Raw genomic sequence first — 23,943 nt, 5'->3', positions numbered from 1 at the left:
TCTGCTTGGAAGTTTTATGTTTGTTTCTCTTATACTTATAACACAATAAGCAACCCCAATCCTTTCTTGTGATTTTTCATATAAAGTTTGTTTTATAGCTGGCTGACATTGATGTCTTTGGATACAACATATAACTGGCATTACCAGACCAAATTAGTCAACATTACTACAAAAACTTATAATTATGTAAAAAGCAACTCTTTACTTGTAGAAAATTTTAAATGTTTTTAAAACAAAATAGTGACTTGGTTATTTTTCATCTTATTTGGCAAATGAACAAATCCATAATTTCTAACAAATACTAAAAATCTTTATTAAAATAAAATGAAACAAAATTGTTCAATTGGCTAAGATATATAAATCAATAAATGACATATGCATCTGTGGTTTTTCCATGAATCTGTTACTGATTATAGTTAATAGATGCTTATCATCATTTAAATTAAGAAAAATCTGTCATTAATTTTATCATAAAGAAATCTGTTTCTAAAATTGATTGTTTTATTATATGAGAATTTGAACTTAATATATTCTAAATAATTAATTATTTTATTAATATCTGAAACCTTTAAAATTCTCTCTTATATCACTTTTTCATCTCTTAAAGTTAAGTTTATATTAATTAAATATATTTTTACATTATGCAAAAATATAAAAGCTACTAAATGCATGTATAATGTACTTTTTTATTAAGAGGCTAAAAAAATTTTTTAAATATTTTTCTCTTTTAATCTAGAATTAATTGTTGCATTTGGTCTTAAACAAAACTTATGTAACCTTTCAATCATCTAATATTCACTTACAGACAATTTAGATATCATCATCGACAGATTAAAGGGTGGCTTTCATATGATAAAACTGTCAAAGAATTTGTTTCTGGAAATGGTATCAATTGAAATCAGTTACAAAATTTGATTTTTACTGAGATCTAAAAATTCTACAAGAAATTCTATAAAATCAATAATTGAAAAAGGTCACAATTTAATTAGATTTAAAAATATTTTAAATCATTAATGCATATTTTACTGTTATATCTATATTTCAGAAATGAATGTGAACAATTTGGAAAAGTTTCTGATAGTTGTGATTGGATGATTAATTAATTAATCACTCATTTGAATTTTTATTCAGTGTTTAAAAGTTATTCATTAAAAATGTATCTAAACCAAAGATCTGAATCTATTAAACAGATTGGTCAGCTTAGTTGTTTGCATTTTGTACATATATATTATTAAAGAATATAAATACACAGTATTTATATTCTTTAATAAAAAAATTTATTAATATTAATATTAGTAAATGTTCTACAACTTATTAATTTATTTCAATATCAACTATTTTTATTTTGGATAATTTTGGGACTAAATATAGTATACAATTTGATATTTTGTAGTATAATAAATTAATTTTCAAAATTTTCTTATGCCAAATTTAAGATATTTGATATTAAAATATCTTAAAATAGGAGCTTTTCAGAAAAAACAGGCAATGCTGAGTTACAGAATAAAATACATCTAAGAAGACAATTACATCTTACTTCTATTTGACTTCATAAAACTTGTCTTAGTTTTTGTTAATTTATATTTTTTTCATAGACTATTAAAAGCATTTTTCTTTATTCTATTTAGAAACTCTTAATCTGGAGTCCAAGGATCCTTGAATGTCTATGAATTAGGTATTGACAATATGTTATCAATACCTAAAACTGCCACTGACTGAAATTTTTTAAAATTTTATTACCTATATCTTTAAGAAATGAGATTTCTAATGTCAAGGATTCATTTCAAATCAATACTCTGGTGTTACTCTACACATAGCAGTATTAAATACTATTAAATTTTCTGTCCATGAAGATGAATTAATGGGCTTGAAAACATTAAATGTAATGTTCTATATTTATATGCATGATTACTTTATTTGACAAACTTAATTGTGACCAGGTTTGCTTTTAATGTTCTGTTATATATTCATTGGCTAGCCATGTCCATTTTGTTATTGGCTATATCCATTTTAACTTGCTACTGACTATAATGTAGATGCAATTATAATGTAATTCCANTATTTAATTTGAATTTAAATTGAAACTTTTTAAATTCAAGATTCTTGTATAAATAACATTGATAAAGTTTAAACTGTAAAACTAAGTTACTTAAGAAACACTCATTACTTTAATATACTAATTTCCATTCTTTCATTTTAATTTCATTTTAAATAAAGTTTTTGGATATGTAAATTATTGTTATGATTAAGGGTTGGATTTGTATGTACATGCATATTGTTTTCGTTAAATGCTATGATGTTAGAACCTTGATATAAACATGACTTGGGTTTGAGTGGGTCAAATTAATGTTGTATGATAATGCATATTTTGCAGATTTGACCATTTTTATAACTAACAAATCCTTTATGAACTTTATAGCTTATTTGGATGATTGCAAGTAACTCTAGATTATTTTTTCAAATAATCTAGAGTCCATTTCTGCTATTTGTACATGCATAAAAAGGATTCACTGCACAGTTCACATGAGAAATATCATTCCACCAATTAATAACTGGTGTGCTCACAAAATTCAAATGTTTTAAATTTGAACCATCTAACTCTTATTCTTTTAAAGTCCCACAAATGATTAAATTTTTCATTGCCATGAAAAATTTACTCATTTTTGGGACTCTCATTTTTCAAATTCTCAAAATTCTTTGAATTAATCAGATTAAAATTATTGTAAATGTTATGTTTTTTTGAAAGATTTAAATATATTAAGTACAATGTTTATTTAAATTAAGGGAGATTAACCACTTTACTCATAAGAAAGTAACTTCTGTGTATAGAGCATGTGCAGAAAAGATTCTGTTAAATCAAGTTCAATTCAACCAATATGGATAAAATGGCAAAAACTAATGCTGAATTGCTAAGGAAGTATGTACAGTACATAAGTTTGGATCCTAAGCATTTAAAACAGATAGAAAAATTCTTTATTGTAATGTATGCCACAAACTGTTTCCTGATAAAAAATGGTTTTTAGTGTTGATATGCCCTTCTATCAGCATAATATATGTGCATATGTATGCACATATATTGACTTTTAAACACATTAAACTGGCCCTTAATTATAATATTATCATTAAGAGACTGTGCTTTACTTATTACAAAACTATTTCATTAGTAACTGCCAAATATCTGAGAATTAATCATCATCTGAGTAATTCATGAATTGGGTGAGCATTGGATTCAAAGGACATAACATTTTGGCTTATTTGACCAAAAAACACTTTTAAGTGGTTATAAAAGTGAAACTAAATTATGTCATGTGATGTCAAAATCTTGAATAATAGAATCAAAAAAAGATTTCTTTGACCTGAGATCAATATACTACTAATGAAGATAAAGGAAAGTGATTGGCATGAATTTCATGACATTTTATATACAAGTGTTAATTCAAATTGTTAACTCTAAATTACTGTTAAATTATTTTACTCAAATTTGTGAGTATGGATTAATACAGTAATTATTTTATAAATTCATAAAGTCTCACTTTATCATTATTGCTATAAATATATTTAGAAATTTTAATTTGTTTATTTGTGAATAAAATATATTAATAAGAAACATTTAAATATCAAATATCCGGGTTTACATTTGATATAAAGTACTACCATAAATTTCACGCTAATTAAAATAGATAATATTATATTGCACTTCATAATATTTAAGATTTTACTCTTGTTAATCCATTTTACATTAATAGTAAAAATAAAAAGTAAGATAAAAATATCATTTGCTTACCAATCAGGATGAACTCTCCATTTGTCTCCTTTGAAATAATCTCTCCCTTTTAAGAACAGTTTGTGATATTTAAATTTATTAAACTATAAACTATTTATTTTTAAAATATAAATTCATTATAGATTAAAATAAAACTTTAAAATTTAATTTTACTATGAATTAATTTTTAAAATAATTTAAACATGAATAAAATCTTTTAAATGTGTAAATTATAAAAATTATTTTAAAAAATTAACATTATTTAGTTTATAATAGTAAACTATGATTAAAAAAATTTAATTAACAATCATACTTACAATCTTCCTTCATTAACTTCACTTCAATTTGACCAGTAACACGATAATGTCCGTAAGGTTCAGGAATTGATATAGCCATTCTGCATTCACAAAGCAAGCCATGATTTATGAAATTTGCCAAACTATTTTTCTAATATTGAAGAATATATATAAATATATAGAAAACCATAAATGTGTAAATATTCTCTTGAATTACTTACGAGAAAGGAGTATTTTCAATGGGGCCATAATAATAAGTATTAGTCCTGGTGACGACACGTCTCTATAAATTTAAATTGAATTTATTATATTTCATTTAAAGGTTTATGGGTTTTATTATAGATTTGAATAAAATATTTTTTTATTATTTTATTTGATGAAAATTTAAATGTGAATTCTGTATTCAGCTTAGGGTTTATAATATTCTTTTAAGGATCAAAAACAACATAAAGTATTTTCTGAAGAAAAAAACACCAGGACAAATATGAGATAGATAGTGTACTCTAAATGTATCAAATAATGTCATTTGATATTTTTACTAAATGACAAAAAAATGGTAGTAATAGATATAAGTTATTACAAGTAGACTTGTCAGTATATTTGAAATTAGTTCATTTATAGACATTTTAAACCAAATTATTTGGATAGTATATTTTAGAAGTAGAGGATCTTCCAAAAAGAGTGCTAACATTTTAAATTATTGTGATTATGTTAATTATTATCTGAGTTATTGTAATGTACATTAAAACATTGAAAAACTGTCTAAGCTTCACTTATGCCCATTACAATTTCTCAATGTGTGCACAGCACTCTGACAGCTCTCAATTCATGCTATACAGCACACATCCAATTCATACTCAAATTCTTCCTATATTCACTACAAAAATATATCCATTGTCACTCCTCCCAGAGAATTACAATTCTACAACTCCTGAAGATTACTTGATATGTTGCACAATAATGAATGAGAACTACTAAACACAAAATGCCTTATCTGTGGCATAGTTGCAATTTTTGTTTATGATACTTCTTACAAGCAGTAGACAACAAGACAATTGAATGAAGATGGGAGTGAAACTCAGGTGGTTATTCTATTAATTGGTATATGTTGCATACTTCTCAAATAATAATTAATGTAATTACAGTAATTTAAAATGGTAGCATTTATTTCAGAAGACCCTGTATTTCAAATAATTTGGTTGCATTTATATATCATTTAACAATAATAACATATCAATTAGAATGAACTGAAATAATCTGAGATTGATTCAAATAAATTAGCAACATGTTATTATACATATATTACAAACAATTAAAATCATACAGCATTAAGTAACTTGATATTTTTAGTCATTTTTCTTATAATGAAATGAAAAAAATCAGAATTTGTAGTGTAGAAGTGTTGATTCAATGCAATATAATACAGTAGCGCATTGATTATCCGACTCAATTGGGGACTGGGGTTGGTCAGATAACTGAAAAAACGGATAACCGAAAAGTATAAAAATATACATTATTAGTATAGTATATTAGTATATCGCTATTAGCCTACTTCGCGTTGAATTTTCTTCCATATTTCGAAACCATGTTGTATCTTTATATCTGTTTAAAAAACTGCAATGTAGCACAGTAATCAACACATGGCATAACTCATTCATTTATTCAAGCTTTTGTTGATCTGTTTAAAAACTGCAATGTAGCACAGTAATCAACACATGGCATAACTCATTCATTTATTCCAGCTTTTGTTGAAGCCTAACAAAATCTTTTTTTTGATAATAATTGTCACTATTGTATTTTTTTTTTTTTTTCATTGGATAATCATCATTTTCCCTTTTGGGGATCAGAGTCACCCTTGTCCCACTATCAGCACCACAAGGGAAACGCTATCTTTATTCAAACTTTACATTAATATGAGAAGAGTCTTAATACATACATTAAAATATAAAAGAAACATTAATACCAAGGCAACTCGCCTTTACAAGATTGCGACTCTGTCACAATGGGAGCAGCTCGCTCCCCATTCACGACATTATTGTTTGCGTGAAGGTTTTCACTTCCTGGACCAGATTCCTAGTCCTTATTATCATGTATAAATCCAAGCTCGAGATGTTTAAAGTCTCTTTGACTAGCGTAAGTAGCTGCATTCTTTCCATTTCGTATTTTGTACATACATTTATGATGTGGTCCAGACTGTGTTCGCCCGTTCCGCATTCGCATTGTGTATCTTGCTGTTTTCCTATCCTTTTTAAATATTCCTTGGTGTTACAGTGGTTGGTCAAAAGTTGTGTTGTTATGAAGTCACTTGTAAGCCATCTTAAATCATTCAATCTTTCTTCTATATTGGAAAGCAACCAGAAGGTGTGTCTCCCTTTGTCGCTATAACTCCACTCTTCTTGCCACTCTTCTATTGACTCTTGCCATACTAATCTTTTGATGTAAGACACTGGAATCTTATTGTAAGTGGTTTCAGTTAATGACGTGGCCACTTTGGCCAGTACGTCTGCCTTCTCGTTCCCTTCTATTCCTATGTGAGCCTTTATCCATTTTATTTTAATGTTTAAACTGTACTCTTTTATGAGTTCCTTGACTTCTAAAGCCATTATATTTTTATCATTGAACTGCATAAGTGTTTGTATAGCAGCTCTGCTGTCTGTGTTTATAACTATAGAGCCAGACAGTTGGGTGGAGATTATCCATATAACAGCTTGTAATCAGTGGTGATATTCGAAATATTTAACAAAAGGTTCGCTAACAGAAAATTTTTCCTTAACAAATTTTTTTCGCTCGCATTAGCAACATTAGCGCAAAAACTGACCTTAAGATACCCATATAAATAAAAAAAATGCGTTCGCAAAATTAAGTCAGTTAAAATTTAACATTGTTTATGCCAGAACTATGTTTTTTGATAAATAATATAAAAAAAGTTTTCAAACTGGTTTATTTTGTACATATTTTAATATTTTTCATTCAAAATACAGTTGTCCCTCTATAGTCCGACGTTTTTTAATCCGACATGCTCAGTAGTCCGACGCACCTCCCGTCAAGGTACCCGTCCCCGTTACGTGTCTGCTTGCACAGAAGCATGTCGCGATGTGAATCTCCCCATCCAATTTTTACACGATGACACACATTTCGTGTGTTTTATGTGAGCAGTTCTGTTCGAACAGTTGGAGTAGAGAATATTGTAAGTTACTGCTAGCAAAACAATGCGAAATATGTAATTATTTTCGGTAATCTGGATACTTTTGGTAATCTGACACACCTTTGGTCCCACACCTGTCGGATTATCAAGGGACAACTGTATTTTATAAACATAAAAATTGGCATTTTTTTAATCAGAAAAAGTCATAGGGAAAGCAGGTTTAACTGCTTTCCCTATGACTTTTTCTCAAGAAAAAACTTTTCTAAATCATTTCTTTTATCCTTAGGTATTATCATAATAATAGACAGATGTCATTGTTTCTCGAAATACAATATTTTTTTTTATTTCGCTGTGGATAGCACGACACGTGTTCCGTAGCCATCTTGTATTTTGTCGCGCGCGTGGGATCTCTCATATGACTGGACCTAGTTTCAAGAACTCTCTTGAGTCGATCGCGACTAAACCTGGTTTCAGTCGAGATTGAAACGGTCGATGGAGGTTGCACCAAGGCGAACGGGGTATAAGGCTCTAGTTTAGTAGTGTTACAGAGTATAATACGTATATTTTAATATATTTTTTAAAAGAAACAAAACCATTGAGAAATGTTACGTGTGTTTAACAATGGGTTCAGAAAACTTTGAAAATGTTAACAACGGGTTCGGCCGAACCTGTGCGAACCCGCTGAATATCACCACTGCTTGTAATATTGCAAACAGTTCTGCTTGATACACTGAGCATTTGTTGTCTAATCTGTATTGATCTTGGTATATTTCTTACATTGTCTTTTATAGCCAGGAAGGAGGCTCCTACCTGGCCCTCAACTTTAGATCCATCAGTGTATATGTCAATATCACTACTTTCATGTTCTGTTGCAATGTTAATTGCCGACTGTTCATAGGGTTTCGGTAGCATTCTTGCCATTACCTGCATTTCGTAATCCATTCTGTTGTAAGTTTCATTCATGATGTCTATTGGATACCCTCTTCTACTCATATATATCTTTGCCTTTTCACGTAGAATCATATCTATTGGCGTAATCCCGGCAATCACCATTAACGCCTCTGTTGATGTCGTGCGGTATGCTCTTGTCATCCTAAGTAATGCCACACGTTGCGCACTCCTTAATTTCCGTTTTATGCTGCCTCTTTCTGCAGCTTTGAACCAAGCACCCGCTGCATAAGTGACTTTTGGAACAAACGCACCTTTGTATATAATATCGATGGCCTCTTTGCTGAGGCCCCATGTGGCCTTGGCCACCCTGGCCAGAGCATTGAATAGATTTGCACCAACAGTTTTGACATATGTAGTATGTGCCATCCATGTGAGCCGGTGATCCAACACCACTCCTAGGTACATCATCTCTTTCTCTACCTTAATGTTGTGATCATTCATTTTGATTGTAGGCGATCTTTTATAAAGATCTGGAGTACTTCCCCTTGTAAAAACTATTGCTTTTGTTTTCCGAGGGTTAAAGTAGAGTTTAAGTTCTCTTCCCTTTTCAGATATCAATTTTAGTACCCTGTTGCCTTTATCTTCAATTTCCCTCCTTGAGTTCGATCCAAATATTATAATCGTATCGTCGGCGTACGCTAGCTCAACTACACCTTCTCCTTTGTCAACTTTTAAATAGTTATCATATACGATATTCCAGAACAGGGGTCCCGAATTGGACCCCTGTGGGCATCATCTGTTTAGTTCTTTTTGTATATTTGAGCCTCTAGTTTGATAGATGTCACTATTGTATTGTTAAAAATTATTTTTAAATTATTTTATTGCTCACAAAACAAACAACCACTCATAATACGAAAATTAAGCCTTGTTTAAATACTGGCCTCCCTTTCATGGTCAAGCCAGTGTTGCCAGCTAAAACACGCAAAAATTTAACATAAATAATATTAAAGTAGCCAAGACATAGCCAAATATTGTAGCGCCACATCACTAGCGGACATTTGAATTTGCCGACTAGAACAGTTGGTTAACCAATGTGACGGTTAATCAGGGGTTGGATAATTGATGCTCTACTGTAGTTGTATTTGTTAAAATTTACCAAACCACTTATAAAGGAGATTGTAAAGATTAATTTTAATGTGATTTTAAAAAGAGGAAAGAATGTACATAAAGCCAACAGAAGAGGGGTTTATACCCAAAATGCATCTTGGCAATTAATAAAGTGGCTGTATTGATAGTCTATTGCCTTATTATACTACTTCATTGTGTATAACAGAAAGTAAAAATTTTTTAGTCATACTCTTATCCAAAAACAAGTAATTCAAAATAAATTCCAAAAATTCTCTCTGTGGCTGTTCATAAATTATGTAATGTAGATGTCAGTGGGTGGGTATGCAGGTAACCATTGCAGTGCATTATAAGGGGTTGGAGGTGTTTACAAAAACTTACATAATGCTAAGGTCTTTAAATTGACTAGTGTTTGTTGAATACAGAACATAGAGAATAAGCTACCAGTAGTTTTTTGCCAAATGGTGATAACTTCTCATATTTGGTGGCTATAGCTTTTGTTGTTTAATGAACAATTATGAGGGCATTCAGAAAATAAAGAATATTTGCACATAACACTCTGTGCAGGTAAATTACAGCCATTAATTGAAGATCAATTTGTTCTCTGATATGTTAGCTTAGCACCTGTAGAATTTCAATAACAGCAGGCTTTTTGTTATGTCAAGGGTTAAAATGTGTACAAAAATTGAAAATCCCACCAAATTCAAAATGTAAAGTGTTATTTTTTTTCTAAACATGAAGAAAGTTCATCCTATAGAAATTGATAAAGAAATCATAGAAGTGTATGGTGATCACATTATATGAATGAAGCAAGTGTGAGAAAATGATGTTTAATGTTTAATCAAGCACTATACTGCTGCCACTCAAGCTTCAGAAATTTGGCTGGGACAATTTTGACCACCCACCATACAGTCCCAACCTAGTCTCCAGTGACTTTCACTTCTTTCCCAATCTGAAAGTGCTTTAATTGAAATGGTAACTATGTAGAAAAGTAACTGGTCTTGTACTAATTATTAAATAAAACTTTTTTCTATCATTACTGTTTTTTACTTTTTCATAGACATTCTTTAATTTCTGGACATTCTTTGTATTATTCATTAGACAACAATAATTGTTCATTAGACAATATTCTTTGGTTTAAACATTAAATAACATTTATTTTTTTGGTGTAAATAGTTGTTTAGCAAAAAATGAACATAAAAATAAATATAGTTTTTAATTTAAAAGAAACTATTACTTTATTATTTTGATTATGATTAAATTACAAAGATAATTTAAATTTGAAATTTCATTTCTTATCTGTTATCAACAGTCAAATGATTTTAACAAATTTTCTTAGATTTCATTAGTTTAACTTACAAGTTAGAAATATTGTTTTATGTCACTGCTCTGTATGTTATACATGTAATTAATAAAATAATGTAAATCTTCACTGCCTAAATTAAAATTTATTTGCTTGCAGAAGCAATTAGAACAACACACAGAATATGATGCTTAAGGATTAATAATCTGATTAAATTCAAAGATCGTCTCTCAGAAAAAACAATAATAGCTTAATTGAAGCTAATAGCAAATTTAGAAATATACAGGAAAGGTTGGCTCAGAACCTAAAAAATGATCTATAAGAGGAAATGGATTTGGATTATCAAGTGCCAAAAGCCAAAAACTAGGATGATACGCAAGTCCCAATAGTTTGTTGGGATGGAATTGACCCTCCAGAATATGTCAAGAACACACTTAAAAAAGGACCAATGTATGCAACTGGAACCCATAGATTAGTACCAGAAGTAATTACGCTGGAGGTCAAAATCTTCATACATAGCCTAAATGAAACACACACTGCAGTTGGAAACAAGACATAAAAATGGAGCTAAAATGAATAGTGGAAATTGCCAAGATGCCAGTGGCATGTCATCATTGGAAGCGGTGGATGCACCGCTTCCCTTGTACTTTCTAAAAAATAAATACATATTAATTTTAATTATATGAAAATAATCACACAATATTTTATTATAACCACATTATGTATCATATTACAAATTTCTATACTACACGTGAAAAAAAAAGATTGCTATTGTATATTTGAATATTAGTGGCAGAGTGGAAGCACTGTATTGTCAGCACCAAAAAGCCAGATTTGTGCATGCGCTTTACAGAGCACCAACCTCACCCGGTTTAGCTGGTGGAAGCCTTGAACCTTGGGTGGATGCTACACGTATACTGCATCCAATTCTATCCAGGACCGGATCTGGGCTGTTAGCCGCTTGCCTGCTAGATATTTGGCTGCCCTCGCCTGATTATGTGAATCACAAGTAGATTTATAACTTAACCCAACCAATAAGAATTTACTGGTATGTTTTTATGATAGTTCTGTATGGTTGACAGGGGTTAAAAAAAATCCATTAAAATATTTGATATTTTTATTCCACTCTCCGATTTTATATTACTCACGGATTTCAATGTTAAACCAGTGATATTACGATTTCGTAATCCCATCTTTAAGGGGATGTATAATGTTAATTCTTGTATAATGTTAAAAAATTAACTTTTACTTTGACAGCATCATTTACAACTAAATTTAATGAATGAGAGAGATGCACAAGGTACAGAAAAAGCTCTAGAATTTATTTTCCTTACATTTATGATTTATATATCCATTTGTCATAAAAATTTGTCTTTCCACTTTTTTCCCAAGACTACAAATATTCGAGTACAAAGTAACCGTAGTTAAATAATTAAGCAATTAGGGAATTGGGACATAAACAAAACCCTGATGAAAGAGCCAAAATTTTACTTAAACAAAAGCTTAACCGAACCATCTCTAGCCGAGTACAGTGGAGACTGATTTCTTCGTATTATTAATGTAATAAAGAGAGAAATTTTTCTAGTTCAATGAGAGTGACCGAAAAGTTGTAAATTTTGGAAATTTCCATAGACCCTGGTCCTAAAACGAATTAGTTAGAAAACAAATGACTTTTAAGTTTAACATATTTAGATTTTTACAGCTATGGTGAGAAACGTTTAAAATCTACAACAGCCCTGTCGCGTCCTTTGAGATATACTAGCGATGCGATGAAAGAGGTATTTGACATTGACCGGTATCGGCACCCTGGGGAGTTGGCAGTCCGCGTGTATGCACGCTCTGCAACCGTCTTCGATTCCATCCATTAGCCACTTGTAGGGAGCTATTTGAATAAGTGCATTGTTTTAAGATTTAAAAAGTAAAGAATATTTTATATTTTTATGTACGTTTCTTTACAAAGCTATATTTAATTATAATTTAAAAGTATATTCATACAATTGAAGAATATTTTGTACCAGGTATGTACTGGTACATCAACCACACATTTTATTTCACCAAGTAAGTTTTTATTATTTTATTTTTAATTGTAGCCCTTATATCGTGGCTAGCGATTCAGAATGTAATTGCGATATTAAAAATACATGTAGAAAAGTCTACGGTTTTTACTGGCTTATCGAATAAACGATACGAACCCTAGACCATCATTGACGCGCAAGTGACTGATTGCCCCTGGATGTTGGCTTCTTATAGAAACACAGCTTCCCTATCATCAAACGTCACGGCACGCCACTGCAAGATGCACAGCTACACTAAAAGCTTAGTATATAACATGGGCAAAGAAATCAACACAGGAACAAGCAGAATGCAACTCCAATGAGAGACCCCAGCAAGATGCTGCTCTACATCATAAAGTTAAAACATAGGAACACCGTATGCATTCTTTACATCAAGACATTGCATGATACTATGGTGCAAAAATTGCACCAGGAGTCTATAAAATTCCACTTAAAGAGAACAGATTTGATAGACTTTCTATACATCAGATCTACAAAGAGGTCTCTCAAGCAGCACCTTCTTGAACATAAGACTGATGTAGAAAAGAAGAGACAAACCACTGTTTCAGCTTTATATGAAAGTGATAACGAGATTAAACCAAGACTCCAACAAGCTACTCTAACATGCAAAACATACCATACAAATCAGCTCAGAAATTTAGAGGCACTAGAAATATTTAAGGCAGATCACCAGAGCCCATCCATCAATTTTAAGAAAGAAAAACAATCTCGAAAGCATGGCAGGCTATATTGGACCCAACACTATAATATGCAAAACATAAACTGTGAATATTTAAAAAAATTGGATATTTGAGAAAAGTTTTAAAAGAAAAAACCATTTGAATTTAAACACTAGGGAGAATCTTCTACACATTCCAATCTAGAACACCAGTATCAGAAAGATTCAACTTCGGAAAAATCTACTTGAAGAAGGTCTTACGAATAGACTAAAAATGTTAGTAACAGTTTTCTCACTTTGCAAGGTGTTCACAACACTATTAAAGTATATTTTCCAAAAAATGTTTATCTGCTTCAATTAAGATCCTATATTTGTTTACTACAGTTCAGAACTACTGTGAGTACATAAGTAATAATACATATAGAAAACTTTTCTGTGAAATTAAACTTCTCATACATTCTTAATTTTAATTACACAAACATATCTGCATATATAAAAACAGATTAACTAACTAATTTGTCAGTTTTTTAAAATACATGCATTTGGAAAACCTACTTTATTCTATAATGGACTTTCAGCTTTAACAGACACCCTCTTACCCACTAATTTGGACAAGAGGATGTCTGTTTACTTTAAGGTAAAATGAGGCATTAAGGTTTTACTTTTTAATGCCACATTTCAGGACCCTCTTTGTCCTGGGTCCTGTGCATCTGTTACTTCTCTGCTGTAGTTGTTGAAGATGTCATTTAAAGACCGAAGCAGGTTTCAATTGACAGCAGTCAGTTTCTTCACCAGAGAGGAATCTTCCTCTAATGTGAAGGGGCTGAGAGTGCGTTTTCTCTTTTGCATTTCACTACGATCATCCATGATGTTCTTCTTCTTTGGAAAGAAAGCAGAAAACTCAGTTTTCTGCTTGCTTTCTCAGCCCCTCCATGTTAGAGGAAGATTCCTCTCTGGTAAAGAAACTGACTGCCGTCAATCGAAACCCGCTTCGGTCTTTAAACGACATCTTCAATGACTACAGTAGAGAAGTAATAAACAACATTAGAAGAAAATGCATAGAAAGAGGGAGAACACCTGTGCATCTGTTACACTTGCCTTATTACAGCATTGTATATGTGTATATATAGATATATAAAATATCCTGATTGTCTCATAGATGTCATTGTACTGTCACTTTATAAGTGTGTTACATACTTGCAGATTTTGGAAGACTATCTGCTGGATTAATGTGATATTAACTTTTTTCTTATTTTTTTAGATAGATGTTTGTTATTTTCTTTGTTTTTGTGTTTTTTCCCAGAGAAGTCTCCTGATGAATTTGATTATTTAATTGATTGATTGTTTATTAGTTTTAGTTATTAATTATTGTTAGGCATACTGTACTTGCTTTTGTAATAATGTTTTGTTGTATTAATGTGATTGTATTTCCTGCATAAAACCAGTATGCTACCATCCATTAGCCACTTGTAGGGAGCTATTTGAATAAGTGCATTGTTTTAAGATTTAAAAAGTAAAGAATATTTTATATTTTTATGTANACATTTATAGGTCACAGAATACTCTGCACTCTGCTTCAATCCAGTAATTAATTCTTGCCATGTGGCCATACTATAATAGCAATGCTAAATGGTGCAGTGCTGTCATATGTAATATTTCATTGTGTGATGTCTGAACAAGTGAGACTGTTCTCCAATTGGGAGATAAAAATGCACTGTTTAACAATATATGGTGCATGGCATGCAACTGCCCTAATAAAACTGTTTTTTTTATTTCCTGTATTGGTTTTGATTAAAAAAAATTCATTTGAATTGTATATAATAATTTATATAATTATCATGTATTAATAATAAAAATCAAGACATTATTTTGTGATTTTATTTTCCTTTGGGTGCTGCAATTTTGCGCTACTTATCTCTAGCTGCTGCTGTTGAATATGCAATAAACAAATTTATTGTCTGAGTTTTAAAGTGTAAAATAATTGTTAAGACAAGCTTTTAGATTACCTAAAAAAATTTTGATGAAAAACATGTTAAGAATTGAAAAGCCAATTATTTCCTATGATTTTTAAAATATAATTTAATATATAACACATCAATGTTATATGGAAACTAATAAATATAGCATTAATAAACATTTAATTAATATATAATCAAGAATACTTACTTCTAATAATGTTGAATTAAATTCCTACAGAAAAAAAATTAAATATTGAATTAAAATCATCATCTTAGAAAGTAATTTAATTTATTAAAATTTTAAATTACATGTAATGTATTTTTCAAAAAATCTCAAGAATTAAAGTTTGATTTTTTCCCAGTCAATTTTATTGTTAATACTAAAAACAGAATGATTTATTAAGAGAAAAATAAACTTGAGTTGATCTATTTTAAAAACAAAAATTCCAATATTGGAACATATATTGAAATTTATATATATTTAAAAGCTTCTCCCCTCTTTCTACGTTATTTGGTTTTAGGTAAAAGGTAACAATCACTATTTGTGTTACTGAAAACAAATTGTACGAGGTAATCCCAAAATTAACGTCTCCTATTTTTAAAAAAATACAAAGAAACGTTTATTTTCAATAATATTTTCATCATTTTAAAGCTTGAACATTTATCTATTTTTCTATATAATCTCCATTTCAGTCAATGCATTTTTGTAGGCACTGTGACAGTTTTTGTATGCCCATGTCATACTAGTTCGCTGCCATGTCATGTTAAACCGATTGAAATTCATTGCCAATTGATGGAAGTGTATGGCGAATCGTGCATGAATGTCAAAAATGTCCATAAGTGGTGTAGGGAGTTTGCAGTTGGTTGTACTGAAATTTACAACAAAGAAAGAAGAGGAAGTCCATCAATTTCCAACGAGACAGTCTCAAGGATTGAGCAAACCATGCATGAAAATCGGCAGACCACTCTGGATGATCTCTGCATTTTGGTTCCTGGACTTTCACGAAGCTCCATTCATAGGATTTTAATGGAAAAGTTGAAATATTGGAAGATGTGCACAAGATGGGACCTGTGACATGGCAATGAGCTGGTATGACATGCATACAAAAACTACCACAGTGTTTACAAAAATGCATTGACCGAAATGGCAATTATGTAAAAAAATAGATAAATGTTCAAGCTTTAAAATTATGTAAATATTATTGAAAATAAATGTTTCTTCGTATTTCTAAAAATAGACCTTACTTTTGGGATTACCTTCATAATTCAAAAGCAACATTTTAAGAGTAAAACATACATTTAAGTACACTTTATTGTTTACTTGGTGATGAAATGAATTTAAATCATTATTCATACTTAAAACTTCACTTATTAAATCAAACGGGGCATTCCAATTTTCAACGCGAGTGTTGAGTGTTGAAGTCAACAATTTGACGTCATCAATGATGTTCCAACTGGAGTACAAAGTGCTTAGTTTCCATAATTCCATTCTCAGCGAGATGGATTCCATTCAAATGTCTTACCAATTACCCTCAATTCATTGGAAAGTAGCAGTCAACATATCTGTTGAGTGCTGAGTGTGTTGAGTCAGCGCTGACAATAGTGCTACCTCAACGTTGAAAAAAGGAACAAATTTTAACGAATGTTGAGATCAGCACTGTGTCAGCATTGAAAATTGGAATGTCCCGAAAGCAATGTATTTAATTGTACTGAATATTAGTGACAGCTTGGGGCTATCTAATGTGGGAGGGCTGAGCAACAACTACTACTTTATATAACAAATTATAATCTATATATAAGCATATTTTAGTGAAATTTTTTAAAAGTATAAAAACTTCAGGATTTGAAATTTTTATCTTTTTCCTATTAACATTTATAGGTCACAGAATACTCTGCACTCTGCTTCAATCCAGTAATTAATTCTTGCCATGTGGCCATACTATAATAGCAATGCTAAATGGTGCAGTGCTGTCATATGTAATATTTCATTGTGTGATGTCTGAACAAGTGAGACTGTTCTCCAATTGGGAGATAAAAATGCACTGTTTAACAATATATGGTGCATGGCATGCAACTGCCCTAATAAAACTGTTTTTTTTATTTCCTGTATTGGTTTTGATTAAAAAAAATTCATTTGAATTGTATATAATAATTTATATAATTATCATGTATTAATAATAAAAATCAAGACATTATTTTGTGATTTTATTTTCCTTTGGGTGCTGCAATTTTGCGCTACTTATCTCTAGCTGCTGCTGTTGAATATGCAATAAACAAATTTATTGTCTGAGTTTTAAAGTGTAAAATAATTGTTAAGACAAGCTTTTAGATTACCTAAAAAAATTTTGATGAAAAACATGTTAAGAATTGAAAAGCCAATTATTTCCTATGATTTTTAAAATATAATTTAATATATAATGTAATTATATTGTATATTATATTTACCCAAGGAGAGTTCATTTCTCCAACCACTGCTTCAACTTCAGTAACATCTACACTTGTGTAACCAGGTTTTAAAAATTCACCAAACTGAAATAAAATATTTATAGGCTATTAATAGTAAATAAATAATGCATAACATTCACAATAAAAGAATATTTTGTGCTTACTATAAACTATTTATTTAGACAAGAACACATACATACACCAAAGCCAGATATGTAATTTCAATATATTTAGTAAAACAAATGTTTTGGTCCATTTTAAATGGACATTTTCAAATTACATAACTTTATATAACTGGTTTTGGTGTATGTATATGTTCTTGTTTAAGTACTTCCAGTTTTTGTCAAGTTTAAACAAAGTTTATTTAGATTTCATATTGTTATAACCGATATATTGTTGTTTTGGATTTTTAAGTCCAAAATTAGTTAGGAAATAATTTTCAAGGTTCCTCTCAGCTTCAGATCAAATCTGAATAAATTTAAATAATTTAAATTTGTTTGTTTAATAACTTTAATCATTTCCTAAGTTAATTTATAGCTTAAGATTAAAGAAATCTCAAAAATATTTATCTGCCATCTAATTTATGACTTTTTTATCTAAAGAATTGTTTCAGAATTTTAAATTAACATACAGGAATCAAACAAAAACTAAAAATTTAAATTAAGTCATAATTAGTGATGAGTTAAGTTGAATGAAAAACAACTGATCATTTGATTATCAAAATTATTTGAAATATCACAAATGATTTTAAAATCATTCAAATTATTCATTTATCTTTTGTAAGTGTTTGAACCTTTAAAGAAACAAACTGAAAAAACAGTTAAAAGTTCCTTAGTCTACAATTGAAATTTTATGCCAAATGACTACTTTCATCCATAAGACAGCAATTTTGCCCATTGGGAAACATTGTACTACATGAGCTGAATGATTCCTATCACATGCCATAAAAACAAATGAATCAATGGTTATTTAAACAATTTATTTATATTAAATGTCTCACTTTGTTTCTATTATTTAGTGTTTATATTTTAAATATATATCAATTTTAATATTCTTCCTGAAGCCTGCAAGGCAAGGATAAACTTTTCAGAAATGTTCATGGATCTCGGCAATATAAACCCTATCATTCCCAGGCAAATTTGCTTCATAAATGTAGCATCCTTTTTGTTTGCAGCAAGGTAAATGTCACTAATGTGCTATTGGATACAGGAAAATCTGCATCAATTGCAAATGAAATACACTCAATATCAGCAGAGTGTTAATCGAATGATTACTTGACCAAGTTCTTGGGCCATTTTTTTATTGGCAGCATCTTTAATTCCCAAAAGTATTTGAAGCTCTTGATAATGCCATTTTCTACCAACACAATGGAGCCCACTCCCATCATTGGGCTCCTCCAGTTAGTATGTCTTTACATGCCATTTTTCCACCTTCCTGGTGGATTGCTGGAAGAGGTTCATTTCCATCCTCCACCAATCAACCTTCAAATGGCATTAAATCAGAAGTGGGGAGGAAACTCCCACTCTCCTGATTTGATACTATTAGATTTTTTTTATTGGGGCTACATAAATGACAGGGTTTACCAAACAGCAGTTGAAAATGTCACAGATTTACAACAATGCATAATTGATGCTTCTGCATAGATAACAACTGACTGGCTTAGGAAAATCGAGGAATATTTTGAGTCATCTTGCATACTGTTAGGTAACATGGTGCACCCATTTTAAACAGCTCATGAAATAGGTAAAATTTCCTTGTCAACTCTTTTATTACTTTTTCAGCTGTTACGTATATACATAACAAGGGAAAGTAATGGAATTATGCAAATTTGACCTTCTGAGTTTTTTGCAAAGCTCCACATTTTGAGACCTCCTGAACCCAAAAAAGTAAAAAAAAAATTCCATGGATATGTATGTGTGTGTGTGTTGACATCTATTTTGCTTGATATCTCAGGATGGGGTAAAGATTAAGAAACAAAATTTGGCAATTAAACAATTAAAAAAAATTTGTTTAAAATAAAATCTCATAAAAGCCAGGAAAGTTACACAATTCATTGCTAGTTTTTTCTTGGAGTTTACAAGAGAAGCTTTTTCCTTCATTTCAATAAAGAAGCATGAAATTAGCAAGTAATTTTATTTCCAATTAAAAAGTTGTCTGCTTTAAAACAATCTAATATATTCAAATATATCATTTTGAAATTCAAATATATCGTTAAAATTCGTCACCAGAGGGATATCTTGGCATAATCTACATTTGCCAGCGCTAATCCTCAGTAGATAAAAGGAGCCAGAAATCCAAATGGACAAGGATGAACTAACAAGACGTCGTAAGATTTACCATTCCAATTTTAAAGAAGAATTCTTTTAATCTTTATTGGTTTCTTGTGTTTTTAAGGAACGTTTTTAAGTGTCGCAGTTGTGTAGCCTAAAAAGGAAGGTCCAGCTGTCTATGATTTGTTCTAGAACACTAAATAAAAATGGTGATCATCTGAAATAATTTTTAGAGCGACTTTGTCTTTAATTTGTACAAAAATAATTATTCATCCGACGGAAATTCAAACAACCTAATAGTTATTAGTGGCTTATGAATTTATGGCATACATCAAAGCCAAAAAAGTGATCACCATGCATGGACGTAGGGGATGTAACAGTGACTGAGAAACGATTAATGGCTATTATTTCTTCTTTATTTTTAAAATTATTTAAAATTTTGATTATGTAAAAAAACATGGTATTTAAAAAATAAAAAACTATCAGTTTATCTTTAGAAGAAAATCCAATTAACAAAATGAAAAATTTATATTGAAACCAAGTTCAAATTACAATATACAGTAATAAATGAAGTATTATTGATAAATTTATTATGAATTAACAATACATAATAAATTTGTTACAATTATTAACAAGAATTAAAATACAAGTAATTACAACATACCCTTGGACGGAGATCAGGATGGTATAAAACGTAACCATTGTTGGTAATTGCAAATGAATATCCATTTACACCTAACTAAAAAAAAGTATATAAAAAAATATTATAAAATAAATTATGTTAATTTTTTATAATTAAAAAAACTATTCAAAAAGTATTAAAAAATTTTAACATAATTTATTATTTTATTATATAACAACAGTGATAAAATGTGGCTTATGAAAAACATTTCACTAACTTCAAGGTTTCATATATAGAATCTACATAAAATCATTATACCCTAGCAAAAATCATGAAAATATTATGCTAACATTGTTAAAATCATTACATAATATCACAATGTCCATATAATAAATAAGCCTAATTTGACTGACAACATAATAATGTGAAGACAGTATTATCACTAAGATCATAAGGTTATATTATATTATGACAAATCCATTCTGTTTTCCACATGCTTTAAGCACAGTGGTCCCCAACCCCCGGGCCGCGGACCGGTACCGGTCCGTGGATCAAATGGTACCAGGCCGCCCAAGGAACATTAAATTATTTCCATTTTATTTACTGTTGTGTATTTCTCTTGGGTTTGTACAACTTTTAATGGATGAGTGGTTAAACGGGAGCTGAGAGTCGTCACCTAAAACTGCACCAATACTGTGCATGCATTTACCAATACCATGTCTTTGCTTTTAAAAGAGTTTGAGCACTACTTCCCAACCGCAAAAGACCCACAAACTGGTAAGGAATGGATCCGCGACCCATTTGTCAACAAACCAGGCGAATCTAGCATGTCTGTGCAAGAAGAAGATCAACTGCTGGAGATTGCAAATGACAGCGGCCTTAAAACTACGTTCGAGACAACAACTCTGCCGGTGTTCTGGATTAAAATCATGAGGAATACCTTGAGATTGCCACCACAGCACTTAAATCCCTATTGCCATTTCTGACATCCTATCTGTGTAAAGTGGGGTTTTCTGCAGTGACAGCAACCAAAACAAAACAACGGAATAAACTGGACATAAGTAACACACTTCGGATGTCATTGTCTCCTATTACTCCCAGATGGAACCGTCTCATTGCAAACAAATAAGCTCAGGGTTCTCATTGATTTAGCGTTCTAGTGAGTTAAAATATTAAATTGCTTTATATTCATTTTTTTGGTGTAACTGTATTTTATTTTGAAGGCATGTTTAAATACAATTAAATAAAAATTATTAAATCAAAACAATCTAAAATATAAAAAATCAACATCCCCCTCAGCGGCTGCAGTGAAATTATCAAACATTGACTGGTCCGTGGCGATAAAAAGGTTGGGGACCGCTGCTTTAGCATGTATAAATATAATTAATCAACAATTGCAAGAGCTACTAGCTCTTGCAATTGTTGATTAATTATATTTATACATGCTTGATTAATCTATGATAAACAATGATTAATCTATTTATAGCTCTTACATCATTACATAATCTTTTACTTACTTTGACTTCTGGTGCTTTATGAGCAGAAAATCTTTTACTTAAATTTTATCTATTTTTCAGATGTAACATTTACTTTTAATAACACTTTATATAATCTTCACTTGACCAATTACATAAATCTAACATACTGTATTTTTCATATGTTGATTTTTTATATTGAAAGACTATATAATTAAACTGCTAAATGTAGTGATTTTGTGTAATTGTGATGGTATTGTCTACTGTTTCATTTAGAAAAAAATATACTTGCACCAAAAATTCATTGTACATGAATATAAGTCACAATAAATTAATAATAAGAATGGGATACCAAGTGATGATGACAGATAAAATAGCTTATTCTTTAATTTCATTCTTTGAAGTCTTAAGATGCTTAGAGGTAATGATAAAAATGTGAGAGTCTAGAGACCCCCTTTTTTTCATGTGGAAATATTTATGTAACAAACAATAATGACTGATTGTGGGTGTGTGTGAATCACAACACTTAAACAATTACGTGGTGGTGAGAATCAAATAACAAAATGGAAACAAACCTTCACCCAAGTCATCAAAATCCTGTGACAAACTCTTATAATTGCTCACCAGGGCGCAGCTGTGACAGAGAATCACCTGATCAAATTCCCACACCTGATGATGATAATATAATGGGCTTGCACTCGAGGTTCAAGGTGGACCCCACCCTCAAAGCTCGGTGACCCAAGATTCGTCTGTCAACATTGTCACAATTGTCATCTCCTGTCTCTCCCGAGAAATCTCCCTACCAATACTATCGATCAGAAGACATTAGTCAACTAATGGTATTATGAACCAATTTATGTAAACTCTCTCTCTTGGTCAACTTAGATATAAGTAGCTAGTTTGTTGAATTGTATTTAATCGATATACACTGGAGGGCAAAAGTTAGTTACAAGTGTTTTTTTTTATTCTTAATTTAAAATAAAATAGAAACTTTATTAAAATAACAAATTTATTCACTCAATAGGGCATGTGACCACCCCTTACAGCAATACATGATAGACACCTGCTTCTCATACTCTTTACAAGGTTATTTATCAATTCATTAGGAACTAAAATCCATACTCTTTGGAGAGTAGTCCTGAGCTCATCAAGGTTTCTGGGTGGGGGACAGAAACTTTCCACCCATCTTTCAAAGGCATCCCAAGTATGCTCTATCGGGTTAAAATCTGGAGACCTGGATGGCCAGTCTATTCTTTGGATTCCAATGTCTTGAAGATTCTGAGTCACCAAGTTCACTCTGTGAGAACGAGCATTATTGTCCATTAATAAGAAATCTGTGCCTTCTGTGTGAGCCATTGTATGAATATAATGCTCGAGGATCTCATCGCGATACCTTTGACCTGTTAAGGAACCTCCTTCAAAGACATGGAGCTTGGTGCACCCAGTGAGAGAGATGCCTGCCCAGACTATCACACCACCTCCACTGAAGTTGTCTTTTTCTCTTATGGCGTATATTGTGTTCCAGCCTCTCTCCAGATAAATCATCTTTGAGAATCACTCTGTAGGCTAAAGCGGAATTCATCTGTGAAGAGAACTTTGCTCCAGTTGTGCTCTGTCCAGTCTTGATGTTGACAACTCCAATTCAAGTGTGCTTTTTTGTTGAACAGTGACAATGGAATACACACAACTGGGTGTCTTGCATAAAGACCAACAGCAGCAAGCCTCTTGGATACAGTTCTGACAGAAATTCTTTTTCCTGTGACTGATTCAAGCTCAGAAGCAAGCATCCTGTGTGTTAGTCCTCTATTGTGTTTGGCAGTTACTTTCAAAAACCAGTCATCTTGCGGTGTGGTAACTCTTGGACGTCCTTCCATAGGAATTCTGGAGATATCTCCTCTAACTGTAAACTGTTTCCAG

General features: G+C 30.8%; 2 protein-coding genes across 2 annotated transcripts in view; both read right to left on the bottom strand.

Moving 5' to 3' along the window:
* Positions 1-23,943, bottom strand: part of LOC111637227 (voltage-dependent calcium channel subunit alpha-2/delta-3-like) — a 130,398-nt gene that overhangs the window by 42,765 nt on the left and 63,690 nt on the right. The window contains exons 19-26 of the mRNA XM_023382670.1: positions 20,594-20,668; positions 17,660-17,743; positions 15,423-15,446; positions 8,015-8,878; positions 6,234-6,596; positions 4,281-4,342; positions 4,081-4,160; positions 3,785-3,830 (exon numbers count right to left, since the gene is read on the bottom strand). Of these exons, the coding sequence (XP_023238438.1) occupies positions 3,785-3,830; positions 4,081-4,160; positions 4,281-4,342; positions 6,234-6,596; positions 8,015-8,878; positions 15,423-15,446; positions 17,660-17,743; positions 20,594-20,668 (1,598 nt within the window). The remainder of the gene's footprint in view (positions 1-3,784; positions 3,831-4,080; positions 4,161-4,280; positions 4,343-6,233; positions 6,597-8,014; positions 8,879-15,422; positions 15,447-17,659; positions 17,744-20,593; positions 20,669-23,943) is intronic.
* LOC111637226 lies at positions 5,850-6,843 on the bottom strand. The gene has a single exon (XM_023382669.1). It carries the CDS (start codon positions 6,684-6,686, stop codon positions 6,084-6,086), a length of 603 nt encoding a protein of 200 aa, XP_023238437.1. The 5' UTR covers positions 6,687-6,843; the 3' UTR covers positions 5,850-6,083.

Source organism: Centruroides sculpturatus, unplaced genomic scaffold (genome assembly GCF_000671375.1).
Source record: "Centruroides sculpturatus isolate CEXI.00-Female unplaced genomic scaffold, Cexi_2.0 scaffold1058, whole genome shotgun sequence".
NCBI classification, from domain to species: Eukaryota; Metazoa; Arthropoda; class Arachnida; order Scorpiones; family Buthidae; genus Centruroides; species Centruroides sculpturatus.
This window is presented reverse-complemented; position numbering and strand designations above follow the sequence as displayed.

Excerpts from the sequence above, each read along its gene's own strand:
- LOC111637226 (XM_023382669.1), bottom strand. The coding sequence starts at position 6,686 with ATGCAGTTCAATGATAAAAATATAATGGCTTTAGAAGTCAAGGAACTC.